Consider the following 23,101-nt stretch of genomic DNA (forward strand, 5'->3'; position numbering starts at 1 on the left):
TCTAGCCTAGGACTCGCTATTCCCGCGGTTTATAACGGATGGCTTCGGGCGGAAAAGAAGGAACTTCTTTCCCCGTTCCCTGTCAGTTTTGGCCACATGTCGCTCGCATGCGCCACTGGTATGTACAGTACAACTGCAGGCAAGAGACCTACCACAAACATTATGCTGGTATACATGATGGTTCCGCAATGCATTTAAAAATACATTTAATCCAAGTCGCCATTCCTGCCGACGGTCAACACGTGGTAATCAGAGTGAGGATCGGAAAGAGAAATTTTTTTTCAACTCGCAGGGACATCTTCACGCTGAGGGCTGTGCTCTGTACTGCGCCACAATAACTGTGGCTGACAACAATTTTTCACGACCCGAGGGTGCATGCAAATAGCATTGCGTTCAGGGGAAGGAAGAGGGAAATTACTAAATTATGGGGATACTAAGACGATATTAAGGCGGCCACGCGACATACCCCAAGGGATCATAAGGGTAGTGGTTGCGTTGTTTTGGTATAAGATAGTAAACATGGAATCATTAGGAGAAGTCGAAGGAGCAGGCTCACAGAGTTCACTTTGAAAACTTTTAACGGAATAAAGAAATCTCCCAACTCAAATTCCCCAAGGGAGGAACAAACAACAAGAAGCAGTAATACCCCGAAGGTAAACACTTAAGAAGGTCAATAACGCCGATGAGATTATTGTCAAGAGGACATGATGAAGATGATGATGATGGTACAATAAAATAATGATTTCCCCCACAGAAAATAGTTTTACTGAAATATAAAAACTTTCCCCATCATTTCGCGACCTTGGTCTTCTTCTTTGGCCTTTCGTCTTCATCGTCATCAGCCACAGCGTCCCTGCTTTCATCCACATCATCCATGTCAACATCACTTCCGCTGCCACTGCTTTCATGCGCAGAGTCGTATTCTTCCGCAACATCGGATTCGGACTCTGCTTGGAAGTCCTCATCTACAGATTCTTCGTCTTCGTCGGCGGAACCACGATCATTGCCGACGGCCACATCTTCATCACTGGAGCCTTCGTCGTTATCCAGAGCTGCAGCAATAAGCGCAGATGGCTGTAATGAACTGTTAGTATGTCGTGTATAATACAGAAGTCAGGGAAATTAGAGCGGGGTTTAGCTGACATCATCGGCCATCTCGTTCTTAAATCTTATATTCTTTGCCTTGAAAAATTCTTCTAACGGTTGTTGTTCCTCACTACGTCATCGTTAACATAATCCCTTAATCAATCTACCAAAAACGGGAGCATGAGTTGTGGAATGCTTATACCGATTTATGTTGCTGAACTGATGTTCTCCCATTCCCCCTTTAAGAGTCATAGTGATATCGAATGTTCTGCTAGCCGATATGGCACCGCCGACACGAGACATGGTGATGACGGATATATTCTCGATTTGCACGTACGTCGCGGGTTTGGGTACAAACATGAAACTTTTGTCTAAACAGAACAGAAGGCCTTCGTTTGCTTTGATAGAGCATTTGACGCCAGAATGTCCATGGTGACTATATTGAGGGTCAGTTATTTTTGATCTAAGACGTCCATTGGGTGATTGAATATTTTCGGAATATGGGCCTGAGTTTTTATTGCGATATTCAGAAAGGGACTGAGATAAACCGGTTGCTGACCTGACGAAATCCCTGGAAGGCATCACGACCTTTTTCCCGGAAAGACCGCGAAACACTTTGGTTACGACCTGATGAATGGGTTCCTCATAATGGGCCTCCAACTTGTCTTTGTAGCGGGTTTGAAGTAATTCACTGATAAAATTTTATTAGCAAAGGCGAATAATTACTATAACAACGAAAGCAGCATACTCAGTCATATTCAGATCGATGCTAATCTCGTCATCAAGTTTCAACTGCATAACTAGGAATGGATATCGCGTTTGGCCCTGTCGGAGTGGAGGATCCAAGCCGAGGGTAATCAGCGTATGGGTATCATCGTTCTTCGGTAAGAGGAAGAACTTCTTGATCGACTGGTACTGGATTTTATAGTCGTATGTTTTGCCACGTAATCTGAAAGAGCTTTCATACATGTCAATGTCGAATCGACCTCTGAGAGGATGTCAGTAAAAAGTTTCCCACAGGCGAGTGATGAGGGGTGGATATTCTGACCTTGGTGTAAGATGTAACACATCTAGGAAGGTAGCAAAGGTATCACCAGCGACATCTCCAATCTCGGCTTTATCCATTAGAGTCTCATAAAACAAGTTTGCTGCATTTTGTTCCTCAGCTTCTTCACCGTCAACACCATTTTCGTCCTCTTCTCCCTCCGGCTTCTCCTTCTTCAGAGCTGTGCCAGGAATGTAAAATCTCATCTCTACCAGTTCATCACGACCAGCACCTGCTTTCCTGCCTCTGTTTTTAGTGCTGCCCTCTGACTGTCCATTGGCTCCGGTAACCCCATCGGCCGGAAGCGAAAACTCGACCGCAACCTCGTTCTTGCCCGCAAGATTTGTATTTGAGATTTCTGAGTAAGGGATTTCGAATGCCGGCCGGTTCTGGACATTGAATGCGAGTTCTGCTTTTGTGAATTCGGCTTTTCCCCAGTTCCATCCTCGAAGTGCATGTTCACGGTTTTCGAGGTTGATGCCATACCAGATCTTAAAGGCCTTGCTCGTTCGTTCAAAATCCTAGGGAGCCCGTAAATGTTAGTCTCACAAAAACAACAAAGATGGTAGGTCACACAGTTTGATTAAGTACCTCTTGTTCAAATCCGTCAAGTTGGATGACTCCTGAAGAACGGGACAGAATCTTCAGCTCATAGCCCTTGGCCGCCCGACTCCATTGCGCTGCGCCAATGTTGCTGCTATCAAGAGTGAACGTGTCACCGCCTCCCGATGGTCGCCAACCAAGGCCGCTCTCTGCAAGCTTACACTTGCCTGGATGTTTTGATAAGTCGAGGTAAATGTTCTCAAAGCTCTCCCTGTTCTGAGGTCAGTTGACGGATACTCGACCGAGCAAGCGTAGGAAAGCAAACTGACATGATGGAGTTTTATGGGACAAAATACAGTTATCAGCGGAACAAGTGGGAGAGGAGTTGGATATCAATTAATTGATTAGAGTTGTTTGTTGAAGGCGCGAATGGAAGTTGGGGGTGAGGGCTGTTCAAATTGATGCCTCCCATGAGCTTCAGCAATCGCGTGAAACCACCAAAGATTCGCGAGGTTAACTTAAACTAATTGCGGCCCTGGCTTAGTCAGCCGAGTTAAGTCAAACTAGAGGCTGCCGTACAAACCTTTGAATATCTCACAGTTTGTAACATCCCTGTATTACAGGAATATGCGTACTGTATTTAAATAAACACCAGTTTGTTATTAAGAGAATGGATATAGAGATTTTATATGTCCATCAGGCTCTAGTATGTAGCTTCTTAATCACCCACTGCTTGCAAATAGAATATTTTAATGAAAATAAGACAAGCAACCCATGTTAATGTGGGATGAGGACTGATCGCATCTGCTTCTCAAGTTTTCGTCTCCGGGATTCACATGATATATCTTACTCCCGATATTATATTATTATAAAAGAAAATAGTACTTTGTGTGCATCTTCTTCGAACTACTAATCGACCGAACCACTCTGGCTGGGCCTTCTTGATGATTGCGTCCGTAACCTCATTTTTTGAAGGAACATCATCTTTGACTCACAGCATCAGGCTACCAAAGCACATCTCACTTGCAGCATGCGGCTGCACTGTATCTAACAAATAATGAATTTAGAACTAATTAATCAGCGAACCAGAAAATGAGGATTATCACCGGTTGATTTAATTTGATATCTTCATTCAGCTGTTAGAACCCCTGATAGTCAAAATATCTCCGATAAACCCCGCATTCTCTTTCTCTCTGGGCTATTTCGGCGATCATTATGTGAAATCGTGATTTAGTTGGCTCCTCTCTACGGAGATCGCTATCATATCCTTGGAATGATCTTCAAGCTTCCCTTTACATGAGCATTAGTAGTGCGTGGTGCGGAGTATTGTTACATCATGGCCCACCACAAGCACACATCGCGCTGAAATGTCACAACTGGAAATGTCGATTAAAGCGTCGTTACAGCGCTGGGAATCCGCCAACCGATTAGCTGGTAGTATGCATTCTAAGACAGTTTATAAATGCTCGCACTACCTGCGTCCTTGAAGACTAAGATACATCGCCAGAGACTGAAATATATTTGCAGTTCCTTCCGTCCACTTCATCCAACATAATGGTAGTCCTGCAGGCTTTCGTCTTAGTTTGGTTTTTCTTCGTTTCTTATGCTCAAGGAAAGTCCAACTATAAATCACACGCAGAGGCCGGTTTAAAAACGTTACAAAAGTGGTACAATACAACAACTGGGCTGTGGGAGACGACTGGATGGTGGAATGGCGGGAACTGCCTTACAACCATCGCCGATTTTGCGATTTTTGATGAGCAGGCTGCTTCCGTCGGGCACACTGTTTTCCTTACAACATTCGCCAAGGCACAGAAGGCGAATTTCCGATTCCACAAGAGAATTCTCCCAAACGGCTTGGTTGACACCAATTACCTCAAGCCGTCAAGTGATGGCAGCCAGTTACAGAATCGCGGCAACCCTGGCTTCATCAATGATTACTACGACGATGAGGGCTGGTGGGCACTGGGATGGGTCCAGGTTTACGACTTGACCGGCGACCCGAAATATCTGAACATGGCAGAAGATATCTTTGAGGACATGACTCGTGGGTGGGATGACAGCCGGTGCGGTGGTGGTATATGGTGGGATAAGAATCAAACAGCATTGGTTGCAATTGCGAACGAACTCTTCCTGAGCGTGGCAGCGCATCTCGCCACTCGAGTCCATCACAAAGCAAACCATTACCACAGTTGGGCAACAAAGGGATGGTACTGGTTCAAGAAAACTGGCATGATCAATGAACGGAATAACATAAATGATGGGATAGACCTGAAGACCTGCCAGAACAACCGTGGGATTGTATGGTCATATAACCAAGGTGTCATTCTTGGTGCGCTGGTTGAGCTCTCCAGGGCTTCCCCTATCCCCGACTACTCCTTCATTGCTCAAGCACACACCATTGCCTTTGCAGCAATAAACACCTTAGCGGATGAGAAAGGCATCTTACACGACCCTTGTGAACCGGACTGCGGTGCTGACGGTCCCCAATTCAAGGGAATTTTCATGCGAAATCTTCAAATATTGCACAAAGTCGCCCCAAGAGTAGAGTACCAAATATTTATCGAAGAGAACGCACGGTCAATTTGGCAGAACGCTAAAAACGAAAAGGACCAGTTTGGTGTGAACTGGGTTGGGCCATTTGCGGGTCCTGCGCTTGCATCGACCCAAAGCTCCGCACTTGATGCTCTGGTAGCGGCGGCAGCAATACGTCGATGAGCGTCTGCATTCTCCGACCAGCTCATTTATACACGGCTTAACCTACCGGCAACAGAAATGAAAAATTTGAGGGAGACAAATTGAGGGGAAAGAGGTTAAATACTAGTATACTAATATTTCTCAGGGAGCAAGTCTTACCTAGCGCTAATTGATATTCCGAGGCTCCAGTCGAGCTGATGAGAAGTTAGTATATAGAATCAAACTTCTATTCCCTATGCAAAAGTAATTCCGATAGTTATCGTAATCAAATCAAGCACTCATCTTTGCTTTCCTTTCTCCACCTCCTCCGTTTTACCTAACTACGCAGTCAGTAGTCAAATAGGGAGTCTGGTTATGATGACATCATCACCAGCACAAGATCATGTGCCGCGCTTTGCCGTTTTCGACGGCCCAACCAACATCAAAAATCAAAAACGCTCCGTTTTCTCTTTTGCCTTTTCCCCTCACTTCTGCGAATGCCAATTTTTCGAGGTCTAATTCACTTAGCCCTTCATCCTCCTCAAATAAATGTTTCAGCGGCGCCATTTATCCAAGTTATCAGGTCTTCGGGTCCATTGTGCAGTCGCCCCCACAAGTACACGAACCATTCTCAACCCCAACCTTCGCTGGCGCCGGAACCTTCATTTTGGTAAACCTAATTCGTTTCTCACTCACCCCTGTGCAACCCACCGGACAATAAACTTCATGGCGCCTACCGAGGTCTCCAAGTATCTCAAGCAATCTCACGAACGCATCTTCGAGAACAACAAGAAATGGGCAGCGGAAAAGGCCGCGAAGGACCCGCATTTCTTCGAGAAGCTCCAGACTGGCCAGAATCCAGACTACCTATGGATTGGCTGCAGCGACAGCCGCATCCCTGCCGAGCAAATCACAGGCTTGGGCCCCGGTGAAGCTTTCATCCACCGCAACATTGCCAATTTGGTCTGCAATACGGATCTGAACGTGATGAGCGTGATCAACTATGCGGTGCGGCATCTGCACGTCAAACATATCATTGTCTGCGGCCATTACGGATGCGGCGGTGTCAAAGCCGCTTTGACGCCGGCAGATTTGGGTCTGCTAAACCCCTGGCTGCGAAATATCCGCGACGTCTACAGGCTCCACGAGGCAGAGCTAGATGCAATTGAAGACAGCAAGCGCTGTGATAGACTTGTAGAGCTGAATGTAATTGAGCAGTGTCGGAACATCATTAAAACGGCAGCCGTGCAGAAGAGCTTTTCGGAAAATGCGTATCCCGTTGTGCATGGCTGGGTGTTTGATTTTAAAGATGGCCTGTTGACGGATCTGAAAATTGATTTTGAGGAGGTATTGGCGGGAATCCAGAAGATTTATAACTTGACGGATGGGAAATGAGGTGAAAAGGGTTTAGACATTTAGGTGGATAGCAACATTGTATACGGTTTGCATAAATGATTAGCCACCGTTGCGCTTCAGCTCTTCCCGCAACTCCTTTTTTCATCTTGGTTATTAGATGAGGGCTGGTAAGTGATTGACGGATAGTTATTCCGAGAGTAATTATTAACTTGTCAATCCGAAGGCAACCCAACTGGCAAAAAAAAAAATAAAAACATACAACAGCCGGGATTCGCTGGTGGTCACCCACCCAACTACTAACCGGCCGGCGAGCGGCTTAAGTATGGCTGAGCGGACGGGAAGCCCTGTTTTCCACTCCCTATGGTCGTATGTGCTTGTTTGTTCATGGACAGCTAATTTATAGCGCCTAGTTCATCCCGAAATCGCATTCCAAGTGTGAAAATAGGATGTGGTCCTAAATGCTCTATTGCGGAACTTGAAGGAGGTAGTGCTGTACATTCAGTCCTCCAAATATTTCCTAGCATCATTAGGTAGAGTTGAAGCCGATACCGCCCACAAGTGCCATAGATGCACAGTTCACCATCGAAATAATAACAACGATCACCACCAGCGCCATGGTGGTACAGAGGGGACGAATCACCCAATCCCTCCACCAATAAGAATACAACAATGTTATCCTCCTCACATTACGGCAATACCCGTACGTAGTCCAGCTGTGTTGGGTGCCGCTGACCACAACCTTTCTCATTCTATTCCCAATTCTATTCCCAACGATGGCAAGTCCTTTAAGACCACTCCAGATCGCCATTCAGCGGTATCCATCCACGATCATGACTGAAACGATGTCGAGTACGCTGGGGCAGAATATCAATCTCAAGTCTCGCTCGCCTGATCGCCATAACCTGTCCGACCGTGAAATCACCGGCACTCGCTCCTTATTTAAACTTGTTCGTGGTTACCTTTCTGGGCTGGTAGCTCACTTAAAGTCGATCGTACAACGGTGCATATATATGATCGCATGGCCAAAATCTCCAGTATTGGACGAGAACGTAACAGATGTGCCAGAAAGCGGCGAACCATCTTTGTTGCTCCTAACGGCTTACGGCCTCCGGCTAGATTACAGTAACATCAGTGGCATAATCACCGTCTATGCTGACTCGCGCTCGCATCTCCAGAAAATTAAGAGCGGGGAAAAGATGGAAGCTGGAATAACCACATCAACACGCTATGGTTATCGGATATTCCCCGACTGGCAAACTTCATACCTTTGGTATGATCCTCTGTGGCCCCAGAATCCCAGCGATGAAAGCCACGTCGACGAAAAGACGATCGAGGATCGTTATCCTACTCTGGCACCTTTCTATTTGGCCTGGAGAGACGTCTATGAAAGAGCATTTGAGCAACAAGGATGTGATATGGGCAGTGGGTTGGAGCCCTTCCCCGACACTGCTGATCGTGTAGCCTGGGAGGTAGAAGGCTTTCTGATCGCTTGCTGGCTAGGGCTGCAGGACGATACCGAACAAGTGTTGTATACACTTCCGACGGGCACCTATCAGATTGATATGAAGACCAAAGACTTGGTTTTGCGGCAGTTCCTGATAGATGAGGACAACCTCCTCAGACGTGACGATCGCTGAGTCACCGCTTCACGTTCGGCTTTTCATTTGCCATATTGTTGTGTCGACATGATTGGTTTTTTCTTTATTCTTTATTTTTCTTATTTTCTTTATTTATTTGTTTATTTTTTGGTGTAATGACCTCACGGGTCTCTGCTGGTGGCTGACGGATAATTTAATGCGGCAGCTAGGAGTGATTTGTGGGGCGGTGCTAGCTCTAAATTGATGACAGCAAATAGGGTCCACATAGTTTCCGTGTCAACAGAGTGGCTGAATACAGATCGAGAGCATGATAGCTTGTATGAATGCTCGTCCAAGCTCTACACCTGCCAGGTAGCGAACATTCGATTGTCATTTAACCAGCATACTGTTTTAAATACACCACTTGTTTCTTTTCCCATGCCTAGCAAGCGCCGTAATTATTAGACTTCTTAGATAAAGAACAAACAAACGAGACCAAAAAAATACCATACCATAACAATAGTGCTCTAGGCTGGACGTGCAACTACTTTTTAAGTTATGGAGGGACGTTACTGTTCCCACAAGGCCGATGGCCAATCATTCGGCTCAGCGCTTTAGTTGTCCATCAAAACATGTCCCCGCTCTGAGCCATTAAAAATCCGGCAATGGCTCTAGAGGTTGAGTCAGAATAGATGGTAGCCAGACCGACCTCATGTGATCTGTGATCGAAGCTGTTGTATCCTCATATACATCCTCAAGCCAAGATTGCCAGTCCCAATCAACCCAGGCATCAAAGACATGCCAAAACCCCCAAGCCTTATTCCAGCGGAGCAGCGGTGAAATTGAAACTTCAGGGAGATATCGTTGCTCCTCTTCTGGATATGGCGTCCTCCCAAGTCTTGCTTTCCCAAAATCAATGATTGTTATCTTCCAAGTTTTGGCTGTGTTCTGTAAGAGTATGTTCCGCGGATGTATGTCCCCATGCCGGACATTACATGTGTAGAGCAATGTTTCAGCATCAATTATAGCCTTTATAATAGCCTGACGATCTCTCTGCGAGAATTTCATGGGACTCAGTTGCTGCATAGATGTCCCAGAAACAAGCTCAATTAGGATCAGTCGAACCAAGCGCGTGGTAGTTCCATCAATTGGCCACTGAAGCGTATATGAGCCGAAGTAATTTGGTATGACAGTCCCATAGAGCTGAGGGAGTGCGAGGTAGGCGGCAGTCTCACGTGCATAATCGCGGTCAACACAAAGGAAAGGGTCTACATCATCTTGTTCATGATCAAAGTAGAGAGGGTCATAGATCTTGGCAAGGAGATTTGTGTCTGTTGGCAGCATCTTCGGAGGTGAAGTATGTAGGATTTGAACAGTAACTAGCTGAGCACTGTGATTATCTCCAATTCTGACAGCCCCATCTATCTTCAATTCAGCAGTTGTTGGCCCATCTGATCCAGCAAGAGGGGGGTGTTTGATACAACGATCCAAAGGGTGCAATGATTCTCTCTCATATGCAGCTTCAGAGGTGAGCGAGCAATCGTAACTTGTGCTTGTGGGTGAAGGAGGCCTATGTGAGCGAACTGTAAACACCGCGCCAACAGCATAAGGCAGGCCTGGCTTTGAGCAGTTAAACCTGGAGCAAAAGTTGTCACTCAAAGGATAAGTCATTGTTGTTGCATGCAACGTAAAATGAAGCAAGGGAGAGCTGAAATGTTGGAAATAAGACTACACAATATTTAGACTAGTGTTAAACACTATCTGAACCAATTGTAGACTAGTATTAAAGTCAAGTTCCCACTTTTTTTGTGCTGTGGAGATTATTTTATTTACATGGGAGATCAATCAGATATCCATTGAAATTCAACCCAATGAAGCAGCTTTTGTTCCCCCCTCTGAAGCTTTGTATGATTCTTAGAGACTTTGCTTCGCTCTGTCTAATAAAAAGTGGAGTATTATCATTCTATAGCAATACTGAGTATTGATAGTCTATAAATATAACATCACAACTATCGCCGTCTCTGAAATATGATTGTTGATGAGAGATGTAAGACGTGTCACTGAAATAAAAGTGGTGTGGGTTTTGTATCATGTGATCAGGAATGCACTGAAAATAAAGAGTGGCCGCACCCATGTAATTATTGATCCGGACTGTAATAGGAATAGTCCCCCAGACTGGCCCAATCCACCCAATCATAACATCATGGGTACGGTACGCACCCAGTCGCGGCTGATTAAGCAGCTTGGCTCGAAACTGGTTGTCCCCCTTTGCAACGCTTCTCTGTGCAATTCCTCTCTCTTCTGGCTTCCTCACTCCCGTCCACTCCTTCACACCAGCAGCCGCCCTGCTCTTCGGGCATTATCGCCCCTTTTTCCCTTTGTTTATTCGACAATGGTGTGAGGATATCAGCTAGACGGGTTTTTTGAATATCGATTCTTTCTCACCACACGCTCGTTTTGAAAATAAACCGTCCTGTATGTACCTTTGTTCTGCTCTCGCCCGATAACCAAGCCTTTCATTTTGGCTTTGGATTAACGCTACCTACCTCTACCTTCGTAGGTAAGGCAGTACCTGTGTCGCTGCCGGTGGAGTGGTGGAGCGATGAGGGCCTCTTCACTGCTTGAGCCAGCGACGGCGAGCTTTGTCTCTCTCCTCTATCGTTCCGCTTTTTTCGCCCTCGCACGCTTGCCCTCGGCGATCAGTGCTGCGCAGTTCACCCCTGTTGCTCTGCCAGATCTTGATATTGGGCCCTTGGGTCGAACCTCCTTGACTGGCAATTTTGACGCCATAAACCTGTACCAATTCGAGGAACAGAGACCGAAACACGTCTTACCAAATGGATCCCGACCTCATTCCCTCCTTTCCACGTTGCCAAACGGTGCCCTGGCTTCAGTCGCTTTGTCCGACGCAGATATATTGTCACTCTGCCCGTTGAGAGCGGATGATGGTACGATTACTAGTGTCGTTGTTGGGGGAAACTTTACTAGTCTGGCTGGAGTCGAGACTCACGGAATTGCTCTTGTCGACGCAAAAGATTTCAGTAAAGTTACCCCGATATCTGGTCTCTCGGGGCAGGTCTTCGCTCTGCTTTGCGATGAGGCGAGCGGAAATGTATATGTGGGCGGAGCGTTCAAACAATCTGAATCCCAAAATGCTATTATGTGGTCGCCAAAGTCTGGCTTTTCTTCTCTTCCCTTCGCTGGCTTCAACGGACCCGTAACAGCTATCGCCAAAACTTCTGACGGCCACGTTATATTTGGAGGCTCATTTGACGGTTTGGGAAACGCGACAACACCAGCTCTGAAGGATCAGCAGGTCGTTAATCTCGAAACCGCATCAATTACTTCTGGGTCTGCGTCCAGCGATCCTCGGAATGCAATCTGTAAACAGGGCAAGACGGGAGACGCTGCTAATCCATGGCTACTTCCAGATAACTCCCCGGGATTTTTGCGTGCTGAGATGAAATTTGGATTCCAGCCAACGAAACTCAGGTTACGAAATGCGCTATCGGATGGAAGAGGGACGAAAACTTTCCTCTTTAGGGCAGTGCCTGACAATGGAATATTAAATATGACCTACATCGATCCTGCGACTGGTAACACCATGGCTTGTGATGCAAGATGCCCTCTTTCCAACGATCTGTCGGAAGCCTCTCGTGATTTCAAATTTGTCAATGTAGTTGGCATGAATGGTTTCCAAATCGAAGTCTCCGAGTGGTATGGTGCAGGTGGAGGCTTTGACAGTGTCGAACTCTTTCAAGACGGTATGTATTTTCAAAATGTTTGAATAAGGAATGCCAAGTTAATGCTTTCCTAGATATTTACATTCATGCGGTCGATGGGTTCAACGAACCTACATGTGCTGGAATCGCTTCCCGATCCCAAGCCAGCGCGACAGGCAATTGGGCAATTACGCCATCTCACCAGAGCTCGTCCGAGTATTTAACAGCCAATGTTGCATCGACCGATCAGACCCCAACATCAGTGACTTTCGAGCCAGACATAAAGCAATCGGGAAATTATTCAGTTCTCGTTTTCACTCCCGGATGTATTCCAGATAATACTTGCCCCAAGCGCGGAATAGTAAACGTTACCGCGACTTTATCTCCCGATAGTGACAAACAAATACAGACGTTCCTAGCCCAGACGAATAATTTTGACAAATATGATGAAATACATCTTGGATATGTTGATGCCAGTAGCCACAAGTTTCGACCATCAGTGAAACTCGCCCCAAAAACTGGTCAGCAAGATGTTACCGTTGTTGCCTCTCGCGTTCGATTCCAACTCATATCATCGACTGGAGGCCTGAATGGCCTTTTCGAGTTCGATCCGACAACCAAAGAAGTTAATTTAGACTTTTCAAAATCCTCCATAAATAAAGCGGGAACTGATTTCAACCCCGAGGCATCAATAACAAGTTTAGCTAGCCGTGATGATACTATTTTTGTCGGCGGTGCTTTCTCTGGTCCCTCATCCGAGAACATCATGCTTTTATCCAAGGGGAAACTTTCTTCTTTACCAGGTGGTGGCCTGAATTCCCAGGTGAATGCCATGCTCTTGCTCGACGACACGCTTTTCGTTGGGGGGAATTTCTCCGCCACATCGGCCAATAGCGAAGGTGGCGATAACGAAAACAGGCTAAATAATGTTGCATTACTTTCTCTGTCGAGCAGAGCGTGGAGTCCTTTGGGGGCAGGAGTAGATGGTCATGTGGAGTACATAGTACAATTTTCCGTGAATCTAACAGAAAACCAACCGGAAATCGCCGTTGGCATCAGTGGAAACTTTACCCACACCCTTCCATTTGAAGATAATCGTTCCGGCCCGGCTCAGGGCTTTGCGGTCTGGGTCCCTTCTAGAAAAAATTGGTTGCAAAATCTCGACGTTAGCCATCATGTTTTTACTGGAGAGCTCACCGCAACAATTACCGACAGGAATGTGACTACCCTTCTCGCTGGCAATCTTGTGTCAAAGGGGCTTGCCGCTCACGATGCTGTCGCCTTGATGCACAATGATGGTCTGGGGCTTCAATCCCTTCGTACCAAAATTCAGCCAACGGCAGCGAAATCATCGCTACAAAGGAGGGTCACCTCGTCCCAAAATGTTAGCGGTGTTGTTGCAGGACTTTTCTACAATGGCTCAGGTCGTAATCTCACGATTTTGGGCGGTCACTTCGTTGCAATTGGAGAAAATGATACGGTCATTGAGAACCTACTTTTTCTTGATGGCTCAAATAAAAATGCTGTCACTGGTGCTGGGCCTGGTATTGACGCGGAATCGAATTTCCTAGCGATGGCACTCCGGGAGGATACGCTGTTCGCAGGGGGGATTGTCAAAGGTCATGTTTCCTCATCCAACGTACACGGCCTAATCACCTATGATCTCAAAAGCGCCAAATACGCATCAAGCCAACCACCTGCTCTCGAAGGTGACAACGTCGTTGTAAACTCTATAGCTCCACGTCCAGGATCTGATGATGTTTTCATCGGTGGCCAATTCGAGTCAGCTGGCGGACTGCCCTGTTCGAGCGTTTGCAATTTCCAGCCAACTTCCAACCGTTGGACTGGGCTAGGTGACGATATCAGAGGCGTTGTTTCTGTTCTACAGTGGGCTACAAAGGATAAACTTATTGCTGCTGGGGAATTCACGGTTGGAAATAATGCGACAACTTTAGCTATCTACAATGCAGTATCGCGAACTTGGTCTTCAGTCGATGGAGCATCATCTAAAGATGTTATTGCAGGTCCCATTACGGCATTTGGCCTTTCTAGGGAGGATGGCTCCCGCTTTTGGGTCGCTGGAAAGTCAGCTGATGGTTCCCCATTCTTGGCCTTTTATAATGGTTCAAAATTCCGCTCACCTGGTCCAATTTTGGGGAAGGAATCTACAATATTCGGAATCCAGGTTATTGGCCTACGAAAAGAACATGACGAAACTGAGATGCTTGATAAGGACCAAGTGCTCCTCATTACTGGTCAACTCGAAATTCCAGACTTTGGGAACGCGTCCGGTGCGCTCTACAACGGAACCACATTGACGCCTTTCGTTCTAGCTTCAATGACAGACGGTCAACCAGGCATCGTTACAGAACTATTCTCTGAGAATAAAAATACGTTTAGAGGTGGCCGTAAGTATTTTGCCATCTGTACTACGAGAACTCCTGAGCTGACATTCATCTTTCTGTAGGTCGGCCACATTCTAGAGGAATTGTCATTCTGGTGTCCTTCTGTATTGCGCTGGGTTGTGTATTCTTGATTGTTTTAATCGGAATCATCCTGAATCGCATCCAGCGTCACCGGCAAGGCTATGTCACTGCACCACGAGGCACAGACCGACGACCGGATCTTCAACGTGTCCCTCCTGAACATCTCTTGGATTCCCTGAGACAACGGGCATCAGGGGCGCCAGTCATGTGAGCGCTATGCCCCAGCTTCGTACGTGTTTGGAAATATTTTTTTATCTTTCCACATCTTCGTTTTTTTCTTTTTCCTTTTTTTTTCGAATTATACCATGGCGTCTGGGCGGGAAGGAAAATACCCTTTCGAGCAGATTTTAAAGCTTGGCGTTTGCTTTTTCGCTCTCTTTATTCTTGTCTCTTTTCTTTCTCATTTGTCATCTCTCTCTTTTGTGAGCATTCTGTACGATTTCTCTCTTCCTTTACACCGTCTTATCCATCGGACATTACCTATGTCCTTAGTACCTCAGCAGCAAGGTAGACCCGTAGCATATTAGCTTTGTCTCCTCTCCCGTGTCGAATATTCTTCTAGCCACAGAACAGTCGTATATTCTCCTGGACGACAGGATTTATTTGCTCTTCTTGCTTTTCCTATCTCATGTTCTACATAATATTAATGATATCTCCCATTCCAGGGAATAATCTTTCATTTTCCCCTTGACGTTTTGCTTTATAGATAGGTGCTGGAAGTTCTAGCTAAGTGTGCATCAACAATGCAGCCTTGTCACATAGTGCGAATACTCTTGAAGGTGAATAAGCCTCCAGGATCCGCCGCCAATGGCATGTGGCAACTAAGATAAATTCTTTTAGTCCATCGAAAGTGAAATAAACTCTGTTCGCTGGATTTGTGGACTTTCGATGTCTCGACCGGACGCTTCTGTGCGGGTTTATTTCGTGAAACCTTTGTTCGTGGCTGATCAGTGTCTTACTCAACCTCAAGAGCCCATGGTTGTTCTGTAGCTGCTCAGAGATATAGAGGGTGAACTTGGATGGGTGACGGAATACCGCGTTAAAATGCTGCTGAAAAAACGAGAAGGGGATGAAGCGACTGGAAGTATTCCTGAACCTTGAAGAATATGTTGGTATGCCGACAACACCCATATCCATGCCGGGGAATGCTTTCTGGGAATTCTACATGGAGCTTCCACAACTAGGTGTTTGCGATCGTGCCAAATGGAAGCATTCATTGACATATTCGGTTGCCCCGGTTGTTGGAGCAAGGATCTCCGCCGTCCATTCGGTAGACACGCCGTGGAACTGGTTTTATATATATATCACGCTGTCGTATCCCACAAAGCTGGCATATCCACTATCTCAGGAACAGCAGTCACTTCAACTATTTTTGATAAAAATAAAACAAAGTCGCCGCAATGAAAGAGAAGGTATGGATATTCAGCAGTGGAATAGTAGTCACTTCCCCATTTTCCCTCATATCATTGTCTACACAGAAAAACACTAACTCCAAAATTAGACCCAACGAAATCAAGGACGCTCTGAGAGGTGCCTCTCATCACGACCACCCCTTTCCCGTCGATGGAGACCCCGTCGCAACCAAGCACGGCATCCTCCAATCCTTTCCCAAAAATATTGGGCAGGGACAACTTGCGGTCAGCATAGTCACGGCAACGGGATCGTCGCACGAGATCATATCCAACAGGCCAGTGACCAACCTCTACATGTGTACAATTTCCTTCTCCAACGCAAAATCATTATTACTCATGAGCTCAACCTTCTCAACCGGTATCTCGAAACCTTCCAGCCTCCGCACAGCCCGAATGAGATGGACTGGGAACCCGTTTTGCCACTGGAAAGACATTGTTTGCAGCAGCAGCATGAGCAGCGAAAACAGCCGTTCGATGCATCATCCTTAGAGTTGTCAGGGGCGAGTGTACCGTAACAAACTTTTATGTATGGATGACCGAGGCCATTTCTTTTTCAGAAGTATCCCGGAATTGGTTGCGGATTTGGTTTAAATTCGAGACTCAATACAACAAAATCTATCTTTTTTTTTTCTGCCAAAGAAGCGGCAAAATTGTTAAAATGAATACCATGCATCCCCTATTCGTAGCTACGTATCTTTTAACAGAAATTTTACATTTCGACGGCATTGGATCCAACCATTGGTGGCGGACAGTTTTTCTTTTCATTGCCTAACCTAACGAACATGGTGGTGTAAATTTCCTGTCGATCTGAGGGGTTTCCCGATCGGTCATGCTCTATCATTTCGTCTGTCTAACTTGCTCGGATCCCTCGAGCCATGCTTATCTGTAGCCCTCCAGATAAAAGTATTTGAGGAGGTATTGATACCAATGTCGCATTTCGTCTTGTTTTCTGGACAAAGTCTTCAGGTATTTTACTCTAGTCACTTGAGTCATCGAACAGTGGGACGATTCCTGGATACAAGCATCTGGGAGACTTATGTGGAAAAAATAGAAACCTGGTGGTGGATATTTGTCTGCGAATTATTTTTACCCACAGTTATACTTGGCTTTCGAAGCGAGATCCGTTAGGTCTTCAAACTCGAACATGGCGCAACAATCGGCCGCGTAAGCTAGATACTCCGAGTCAACGGAAGGGGCTCAAGCGTGAAGAGCTGCTGCCAGTGTATTGGCTATTAGTTATCTTCGTTGCCGTCGGTAAGATGCTTCATCTCCCTTGGCTGTTCGTCGTCTTTTTGTGACGCGCTTTGATTCGGTTTCCACCTTTTCAATATGTGTCTTCGTCTCCTCAAAATCATCGGATATTTCTCTCTTGATTGAAACCTGCTTGGTGGTCTCAATCTTTATTCGGTGCTCCTGCTTCTCGATATTCTTCACATCCACTTCAACTTTGGAAGTTAAACGTTCCGAAAATGTTTTCAGATCTGCCGTGAACAACACGCTGTGGGCCCAGCCGGCCTCCTTTCCCCAGAGACTTCGGAAGTGGTTACCCACGGCATCATAAGTTGCTTTCGTTAAGCTTTTATGCTTTCCTTTGCCGAACTTGTAATCGCGCTGCGCAATTTGCCATACTATGTAGAAATAACGCATAAACAAAAGAACGGACTCGTGAAACGATGAAATGGAAATCCGTTGCTTACCATGAGTATCGACCGGAACGGCCTCTCCCCAACCTAAACCCATGAGGCACGCACAATCTGCAACTTTGGGGCCAACCCCTTGAAGCTCAAGGAGGCACTCATGAGCCTTTCGATACCCCTCTCTACCTCCCTCTGACATTTCCCCTGCATGCGCGGGGCTTTGGCCAAACGATGGGCACTCAGGGTTACGGAGAGAATTCAACCAACCTTCCTCACGATCGTTAACAACAATAAGGGCAGTTTGGTAAATATATTTTGCCCGATATCCGAACCCAAGCTCACGGAGGCGTGCTTCAACATCACGACCTACAAGTGCCTGAGGAGTCGGGAAATCGTGATATGGTTTCTTGTCTATGTATCCGATCAGTGGACCGTAGTTCAAACACAGTTTTTCCACCTAACGCACAAAAATGATTGTGTTAGTCCGAAAGAGATATATCGCGCTGTTATAAGACATATACATACCATTTGTGAGATTCGCGCTATATTATTATTGCTACTGCAAATAAACGAAATAAGTGCCTCCCAAGAATCCTGCCGTAATATACGGATACCAGCGAACTTGGGAGCTTTCTTCTTGAAGTTTTTATCAGCAGTTGACCATTGTTCATAGAGGTCCGTAAGATTCAGGTCCAAGTTGAAGTAGTTGTTGATCAATGCTTCCGTATCATCAATCTTCTCACACGACTCTTCTCTTCTTGATGCTGGTACGGAGGATGGAGGAGTCGGCAATGCAGGTGGAATTGGGGGAAAATATGACCGATAATGGAGATGGGTGGGATCTTGTCGCAAGGACACAATGCGACCATAAAGGGCGCAGCTCCATTCGTTGTCTCCGGACTGCTGCCATCTGAGTTTCTCGTACAAAAGGCTCTTGTTAGTTGATGCGCCCTGATATTCGATAATCGGACGGAGAGTTTCTCACCGAAATGACTGTCCACAGCGGAGAGTAGTATTGATACAGAGCTCAGTCAAACTTATCGGCAGCTTTCGCCATTCAGAAAACGCACCAATAGACATGTCTGTGGATCGAAACCCAAGGTCATGGCAATAGCTACGGTAACCTTTGTACCGTGTAAATATTTTGCCCCTTTGATATAAATAAAACACGTGACTGTTATTGGCTCGCGCGCCAAGCCATCTTCAGCGCTCAATATCAATTCCTCACGCTCACCAACTTTTTATATTGGCAGCGAGCTGGGCACCCGATCCATTCCCAATCCGTTCTCAACCATTGATTTCTGTGAAGCTTCGGCTTGTTACAATTAATTCCAGGCGTCTGATCTTCTCAAATTACGCTGTTGGACCTGCCCCTTGAATTTGGAATCCTTCCCTCAGTTTTCCGTCGAATTGACAAGATGAACGGGGATAGCTACGCAGCTAGAGGTAAGGGTAAAAGTTTGCCTAGAGTGAACCGTGAACGATAGCATAGCTGACTTGCGACGTCTTATAGACTCTGGACGATCTCGGGAATATTACGTATGTTACCATAATCCTTTCTACCTAGACATTGGTTTCTGTACTTTGCTTATACCTTGTATTTCTCCAGGGGGCGGCTCGCTCTGATCGAGAGGATCGAAAGGACCGAAATGACCGCAGTAGCCGTGGCGACCGCGGCGACAGACGGGAGAGAGAGAGAAGAAGATCAAGGTCGCCTCAACATCCATCAAGGTCGGGACGGCGCGAACAGGAACCGGATTTGTACTCCTCAAGTCGTGACTATCGCGCAAGGGAGCGGGAGGACAGATATTCAGGCCGACGAGATGAGAGAGAATGGGATAGAGACCGAAGTGACAGACGGCGTGATCATAGGAGGGACGAAGATGACAGATCTGCTCGACGCGACAGAGACGTGCCAGATGACCGGTCCCGAGGAGGTAGAGGTCGAGATCGCGATGCATTCGGCGGGGGTCGGGAGCGGAAGCGAAGTGCGAGTCCACCACCAAAAAAGAGGGAACCCACTCCAGATTTGACGGACGTTGTTCCTATCCTTGAGCGGAAACGTCGACTGACGCAGTGGGATATCAAACCGCCTGGTTATGAACATGTAACGGCGGAACAAGCAAAGCTCTCTGGTAAGTTGAAAAGCGTATTGATATGATGCACATCTGAAGTACCTAACGTTACCTGTAGGAATGTTCCCTCTACCAGGTGCACCGCGCCAGCAGGCAGTTGATCCCAGCCGATTACAAGCTTTCATTCATCCACCTACTACTAGTACTGCTCCTGGCACATCTACCAATACCGTCCTAAAACCTTCGAACTCTCGCCAAGCGAAACGACTGTTTGTTCATAACCTCCCGTCTTCAGCCACGGAGGAGAGCTTGGTGCAGTTCTTCAACCTCCAGCTGAATGGTCTTAACGTCATCAAAGGGGTTGATCCATGCGTGACCGCGCAACTATCCAATGATAAAACATTCGCTTTACTTGAGTTCCGAAATGCTGCAGATACCACTGTTGCGCTGGCTTTTGATGGTATTACTATGGAAGATAATGATGATATGGATACAACGAATGGAGATTCGAATGGGTCAAACCAAGGACTTTCAATACGCCGACCTAAGGACTACATACTTCCATCTGCAGTTGAAGGAGAACCCCATCAGGAGGGCGTTGTTTCCAACGTGGTTCCTGACTCTCCAAACAAGATATGTGTATCGAATATTCCACCATTTATCGAGGAAGAGCCGGTCACTATGCTCCTAGTTTCATTTGGGGAACTTAAGTCGTTTGTCCTTGTGAAGGATAGTGAGACGGGCGAGTCTAGGGTAAACGTGCCATTTTGAACCTTTGCATTATAAACGCTAACTGGTATATAGGGAATTGCATTTTGCGAGTACCGTGACCCGATGTCGACTGACATCGCTGTTGAAAACTTGAATGGCATGGAACTTGGTAACAAGAAACTTAAAGTGGTTCGTGCAAGTATAGGAACTACACAAGCTGCTGGCCTTGACATGGGCGTTAATGCCATGTCCATGTACGCCAAAACGACATCCCAGGACATTGAAGCAAGTCGTGTTCTTCAATTGCTGAACATGGTAACTACTGAGGAGCTGATTGACAACGATGATTATGAAGGTACGAAGCCTTATGTTCTATATTATTATTTCATGGCCACGCTTTTCATATTCACTAATGTGTGCTATAGAAATATGCGATGACGTCCGTGATGAATGCTCAAAATATGGGGAAGTTGTGGAGCTAAAAGTACCAAGGCCAACGGGGAATAACAAGCAATCTGCTGGCGTTGGCAAAATCTATGTTAAATTTGATAATAGCGAGTCAGCCACGAAAGCACTCAGGGCGCTTGCAGGAAGGAAATTCCAAGATCGCACCGTTGTTACTACGTACTTTTCAGAGGTAAGTTGAGCGCTCCCAATTGATAATTTCTTGGCAAGGTAAATCTTTATCTAACGTAATACAGGAAAATTTCGAAGTCAATGCATGGTAATCGATATGGCAGCGCCGGAAATTTGAGATTCTTAGTCATTTCTTTGTTTTCATAACGAGTGCAACAAACCTGCGACTTTATCATCCAGCTACTCTCTCAAACTGGGCCCTCCCGTTTTCTGTTCACCTTCTTTCGTTCCGCTTCGTTCTTTTTTTTGCGGAATGTCCTTCGCGTCAAATGCGGAGAGCGACTGGCAGGAGCATTAGGCAAGCGCAATTTCACTGTACCATAACCCAACATTGTAAGCTCCGTTCTCAAAAATCTCTTTTATCTCTTTTCTGTGACATGTGAAGTATAAGGGCTGGGCGCGGATGATCAAGGCGATATAAGTGTGATACGGACTCTGGTGTATATCTTTTTATTTTCGATGTTCTTAAAATCAGTTTTGACTCCGCAATTTAGCTCGAAATACGTAAGAATGTGACTATCGCCAGAACATTATACCTGATCAGAGGAAGAAATTATTCTTGGTTGCTTGGTATCTCTCTGGCAAATACTACTATGAGCGAAAATTATATACGGATGGTATTTAATCTTTTCCTGCCAACTGCGATTCAAAATTTAAAACCCAAAATATTTCTCTACCCATCCGGAAGAAAAAGAATACAATAGACTATCCATCTGACATTTAAATCATAACATCATGTCGACACTTGTAATGGAAAGAAAAGGAAGAAAATCAAACCTGGATGCAAATATGATACACGGCTAGGGTCTCGTGTCCAGGGGCTCCCAGAAAAGGAAATTAACGAAGTTGGCATTCCCCATACCTTCGCGCTACGTACAATATTATCCTACCTTGACCAAATCGTTCTAATATAAGCAGACCGGCCTATGCCACATGTATCCTACTCCTACGTTGGGTTGAGCCAATTGTATGGTATCATGAACGTTCTATACAATCGCGGCTGCCGCAACTGCTGGGCTAAAATTCCTACCGCTGAATAATCGAGACGACTCCCGCGATGTCAAAATAAGAAACCGCCACTATAAAAGATGAGACAATCACCTCTTCTATCACATACGAACATAGGGAGTGGAAAATAGGGCTTCCCGTCCGCTCAGCCATACTCAAGCCACTCGCCGGCCTGTTAGTAGTTGGGTGGGTGACCACCAGCGAATCCGGGCTTTCGTATGTTTTTTATATTGTTGTTATTTTTATCTTTATCTTTCTCATATTTTCCTCTTCTGTCCTCTATTCTGTTTTCCCCTTACTTTCCTTACTTTCAGGACTATGGCGGCTGGAACCAAATATCACCCGTCGCCAGTCTGATCTTCTCCTTCCAGGTCCTGCGATGCCTCAAGCCAGGGGAAACTGATTCCGTTCCCTCTGGTTGCGGAGAGTATCCGAATGCGTGTTCTCATTAATATTTCACTCGAGAATGATACGGTTGACCTAAATCTCTAAATCAGGTAGCAGCTCAACTATGTTGTCCGCGGAAACTGAATTGTTCAGTGAGTTTAGTAACGCTGCTCATTTGCTATACAGATGTTGACCGATGGTCGAAAGTCAACTGGTTTTCTACCAGGTAGTTCAATTCGGTTCAGCAGCTGCATACGAGAGGGCCTGCCAATATGAAGCTCTGCGAACCTTCAGAATGGACGGTTTCTCGAGACGAAATTTCCTATGAAAGAGGGTTTATGGAAAGAGCACATAGTTACCCAACATGAGTACGCTATCCAGCGCCAAAAAATGAAAAAAAAAAAAAAAAAAAAAAAAAAAAAAAAAAAAAACCCTCAACAAACTGCTAGCTTGTGCATGATGAGGGGTCATTGGAGTTGTTAATCTTCGTCCGCTGTTTTCATTGCTTTGTTTGACCTTAAGTGTCAAAAAGGGGTTGAAACAATGCGATTGTTGGGGCGAAGGGGTTTACAGGTAATATCAACAGAAGAGGGACGAAGAGATGAAGGGTATAAAATCTTCGCTTTCTAGGCTCAATTGTGCCTCCTCTGTTTAAACCGTTTCGGCAGAACGTTCTAACCGGGATTCTTCACATCCTTGTATAAGGCAGACTCCCCCAGGAGCCGCCAATCTGCAGGAAAGTTG

General features: G+C 46.0%; 9 protein-coding genes across 9 annotated transcripts; 6 read left to right on the forward strand and 3 right to left on the reverse strand.

Moving 5' to 3' along the window:
• Positions 1–789: 789 nt before the first annotated feature.
• HCBG_00561 (FACT complex subunit pob3) lies at positions 790–3,005 on the reverse strand (the record flags this gene model as incomplete). The annotated part of the gene is made up of 7 exons (XM_045427611.1): positions 790–1,074; positions 1,144–1,216; positions 1,289–1,777; positions 1,835–2,074; positions 2,135–2,652; positions 2,723–2,901; positions 2,972–3,005. 7 exons carry the CDS (start codon positions 3,003–3,005, stop codon positions 790–792), a joined length of 1,818 nt encoding a protein of 605 aa, XP_045291586.1.
• Positions 3,006–4,041: 1,036 nt separating this feature from the next.
• Positions 4,042–5,392, forward strand: HCBG_00562 (glycosyl hydrolase; the record flags this gene model as incomplete). Its single annotated transcript, XM_045427612.1, has 2 exons — positions 4,042–4,111; positions 4,314–5,392. 2 exons carry the CDS (start codon positions 4,042–4,044, stop codon positions 5,390–5,392), a joined length of 1,149 nt encoding a protein of 382 aa, XP_045291587.1.
• Positions 5,393–6,076: 684 nt separating this feature from the next.
• HCBG_00563 (carbonic anhydrase) lies at positions 6,077–6,825 on the forward strand (the record flags this gene model as incomplete). Its single annotated transcript, XM_045427613.1, has 1 exon — positions 6,077–6,825. One exon carries the CDS (start codon positions 6,077–6,079, stop codon positions 6,743–6,745), a length of 669 nt encoding a protein of 222 aa, XP_045291588.1.
• A 711-nt stretch (positions 6,826–7,536) lies between these two features.
• HCBG_00564 (uncharacterized protein) lies at positions 7,537–8,343 on the forward strand (the record flags this gene model as incomplete). The annotated part of the gene is made up of 1 exon (XM_045427614.1): positions 7,537–8,343. One exon carries the CDS (start codon positions 7,537–7,539, stop codon positions 8,341–8,343), a length of 807 nt encoding a protein of 268 aa, XP_045291589.1.
• Positions 8,344–8,934: 591 nt separating this feature from the next.
• HCBG_00565 (uncharacterized protein) lies at positions 8,935–9,954 on the reverse strand (the record flags this gene model as incomplete). The annotated part of the gene is made up of 1 exon (XM_045427615.1): positions 8,935–9,954. The coding sequence occupies one exon, from the start codon at positions 9,952–9,954 to the stop codon at positions 8,935–8,937; it is 1,020 nt and encodes a 339-aa protein (XP_045291590.1).
• Positions 9,955–10,885: 931 nt separating this feature from the next.
• HCBG_00566 (uncharacterized protein) lies at positions 10,886–15,068 on the forward strand (the record flags this gene model as incomplete). Its single annotated transcript, XM_045427616.1, has 3 exons — positions 10,886–12,047; positions 12,101–14,413; positions 14,473–15,068. 3 exons carry the CDS (start codon positions 10,886–10,888, stop codon positions 14,700–14,702), a joined length of 3,705 nt encoding a protein of 1,234 aa, XP_045291591.1.
• A 537-nt stretch (positions 15,069–15,605) lies between these two features.
• Positions 15,606–16,418, forward strand: HCBG_00567 (uncharacterized protein; the record flags this gene model as incomplete). The annotated part of the gene is made up of 2 exons (XM_045427617.1): positions 15,606–15,761; positions 15,993–16,418. 2 exons carry the CDS (start codon positions 15,606–15,608, stop codon positions 16,416–16,418), a joined length of 582 nt encoding a protein of 193 aa, XP_045291592.1.
• Positions 16,419–17,139: 721 nt separating this feature from the next.
• Positions 17,140–18,620, reverse strand: HCBG_00568 (8-oxoguanine DNA glycosylase; the record flags this gene model as incomplete). Its single annotated transcript, XM_045427618.1, has 4 exons — positions 17,140–17,531; positions 17,601–17,997; positions 18,066–18,450; positions 18,526–18,620. 4 exons carry the CDS (start codon positions 18,618–18,620, stop codon positions 17,140–17,142), a joined length of 1,269 nt encoding a protein of 422 aa, XP_045291593.1.
• Positions 18,621–18,958: 338 nt separating this feature from the next.
• Positions 18,959–21,572, forward strand: HCBG_00569 (splicing factor u2af large subunit; the record flags this gene model as incomplete). The annotated part of the gene is made up of 7 exons (XM_045427619.1): positions 18,959–18,986; positions 19,054–19,079; positions 19,150–19,675; positions 19,734–20,368; positions 20,420–20,681; positions 20,752–20,963; positions 21,028–21,572. 7 exons carry the CDS (start codon positions 18,959–18,961, stop codon positions 21,052–21,054), a joined length of 1,716 nt encoding a protein of 571 aa, XP_045291594.1.
• Between the last annotated feature and the right edge of the window lie 1,529 nt (positions 21,573–23,101).

This window comes from Histoplasma capsulatum (genome assembly GCF_000150115.1).
Source record: "Histoplasma capsulatum G186AR genomic scaffold supercont2.1, whole genome shotgun sequence".
Lineage (NCBI taxonomy): Eukaryota > Fungi > Ascomycota > Eurotiomycetes > Onygenales > Ajellomycetaceae > Histoplasma > Histoplasma capsulatum.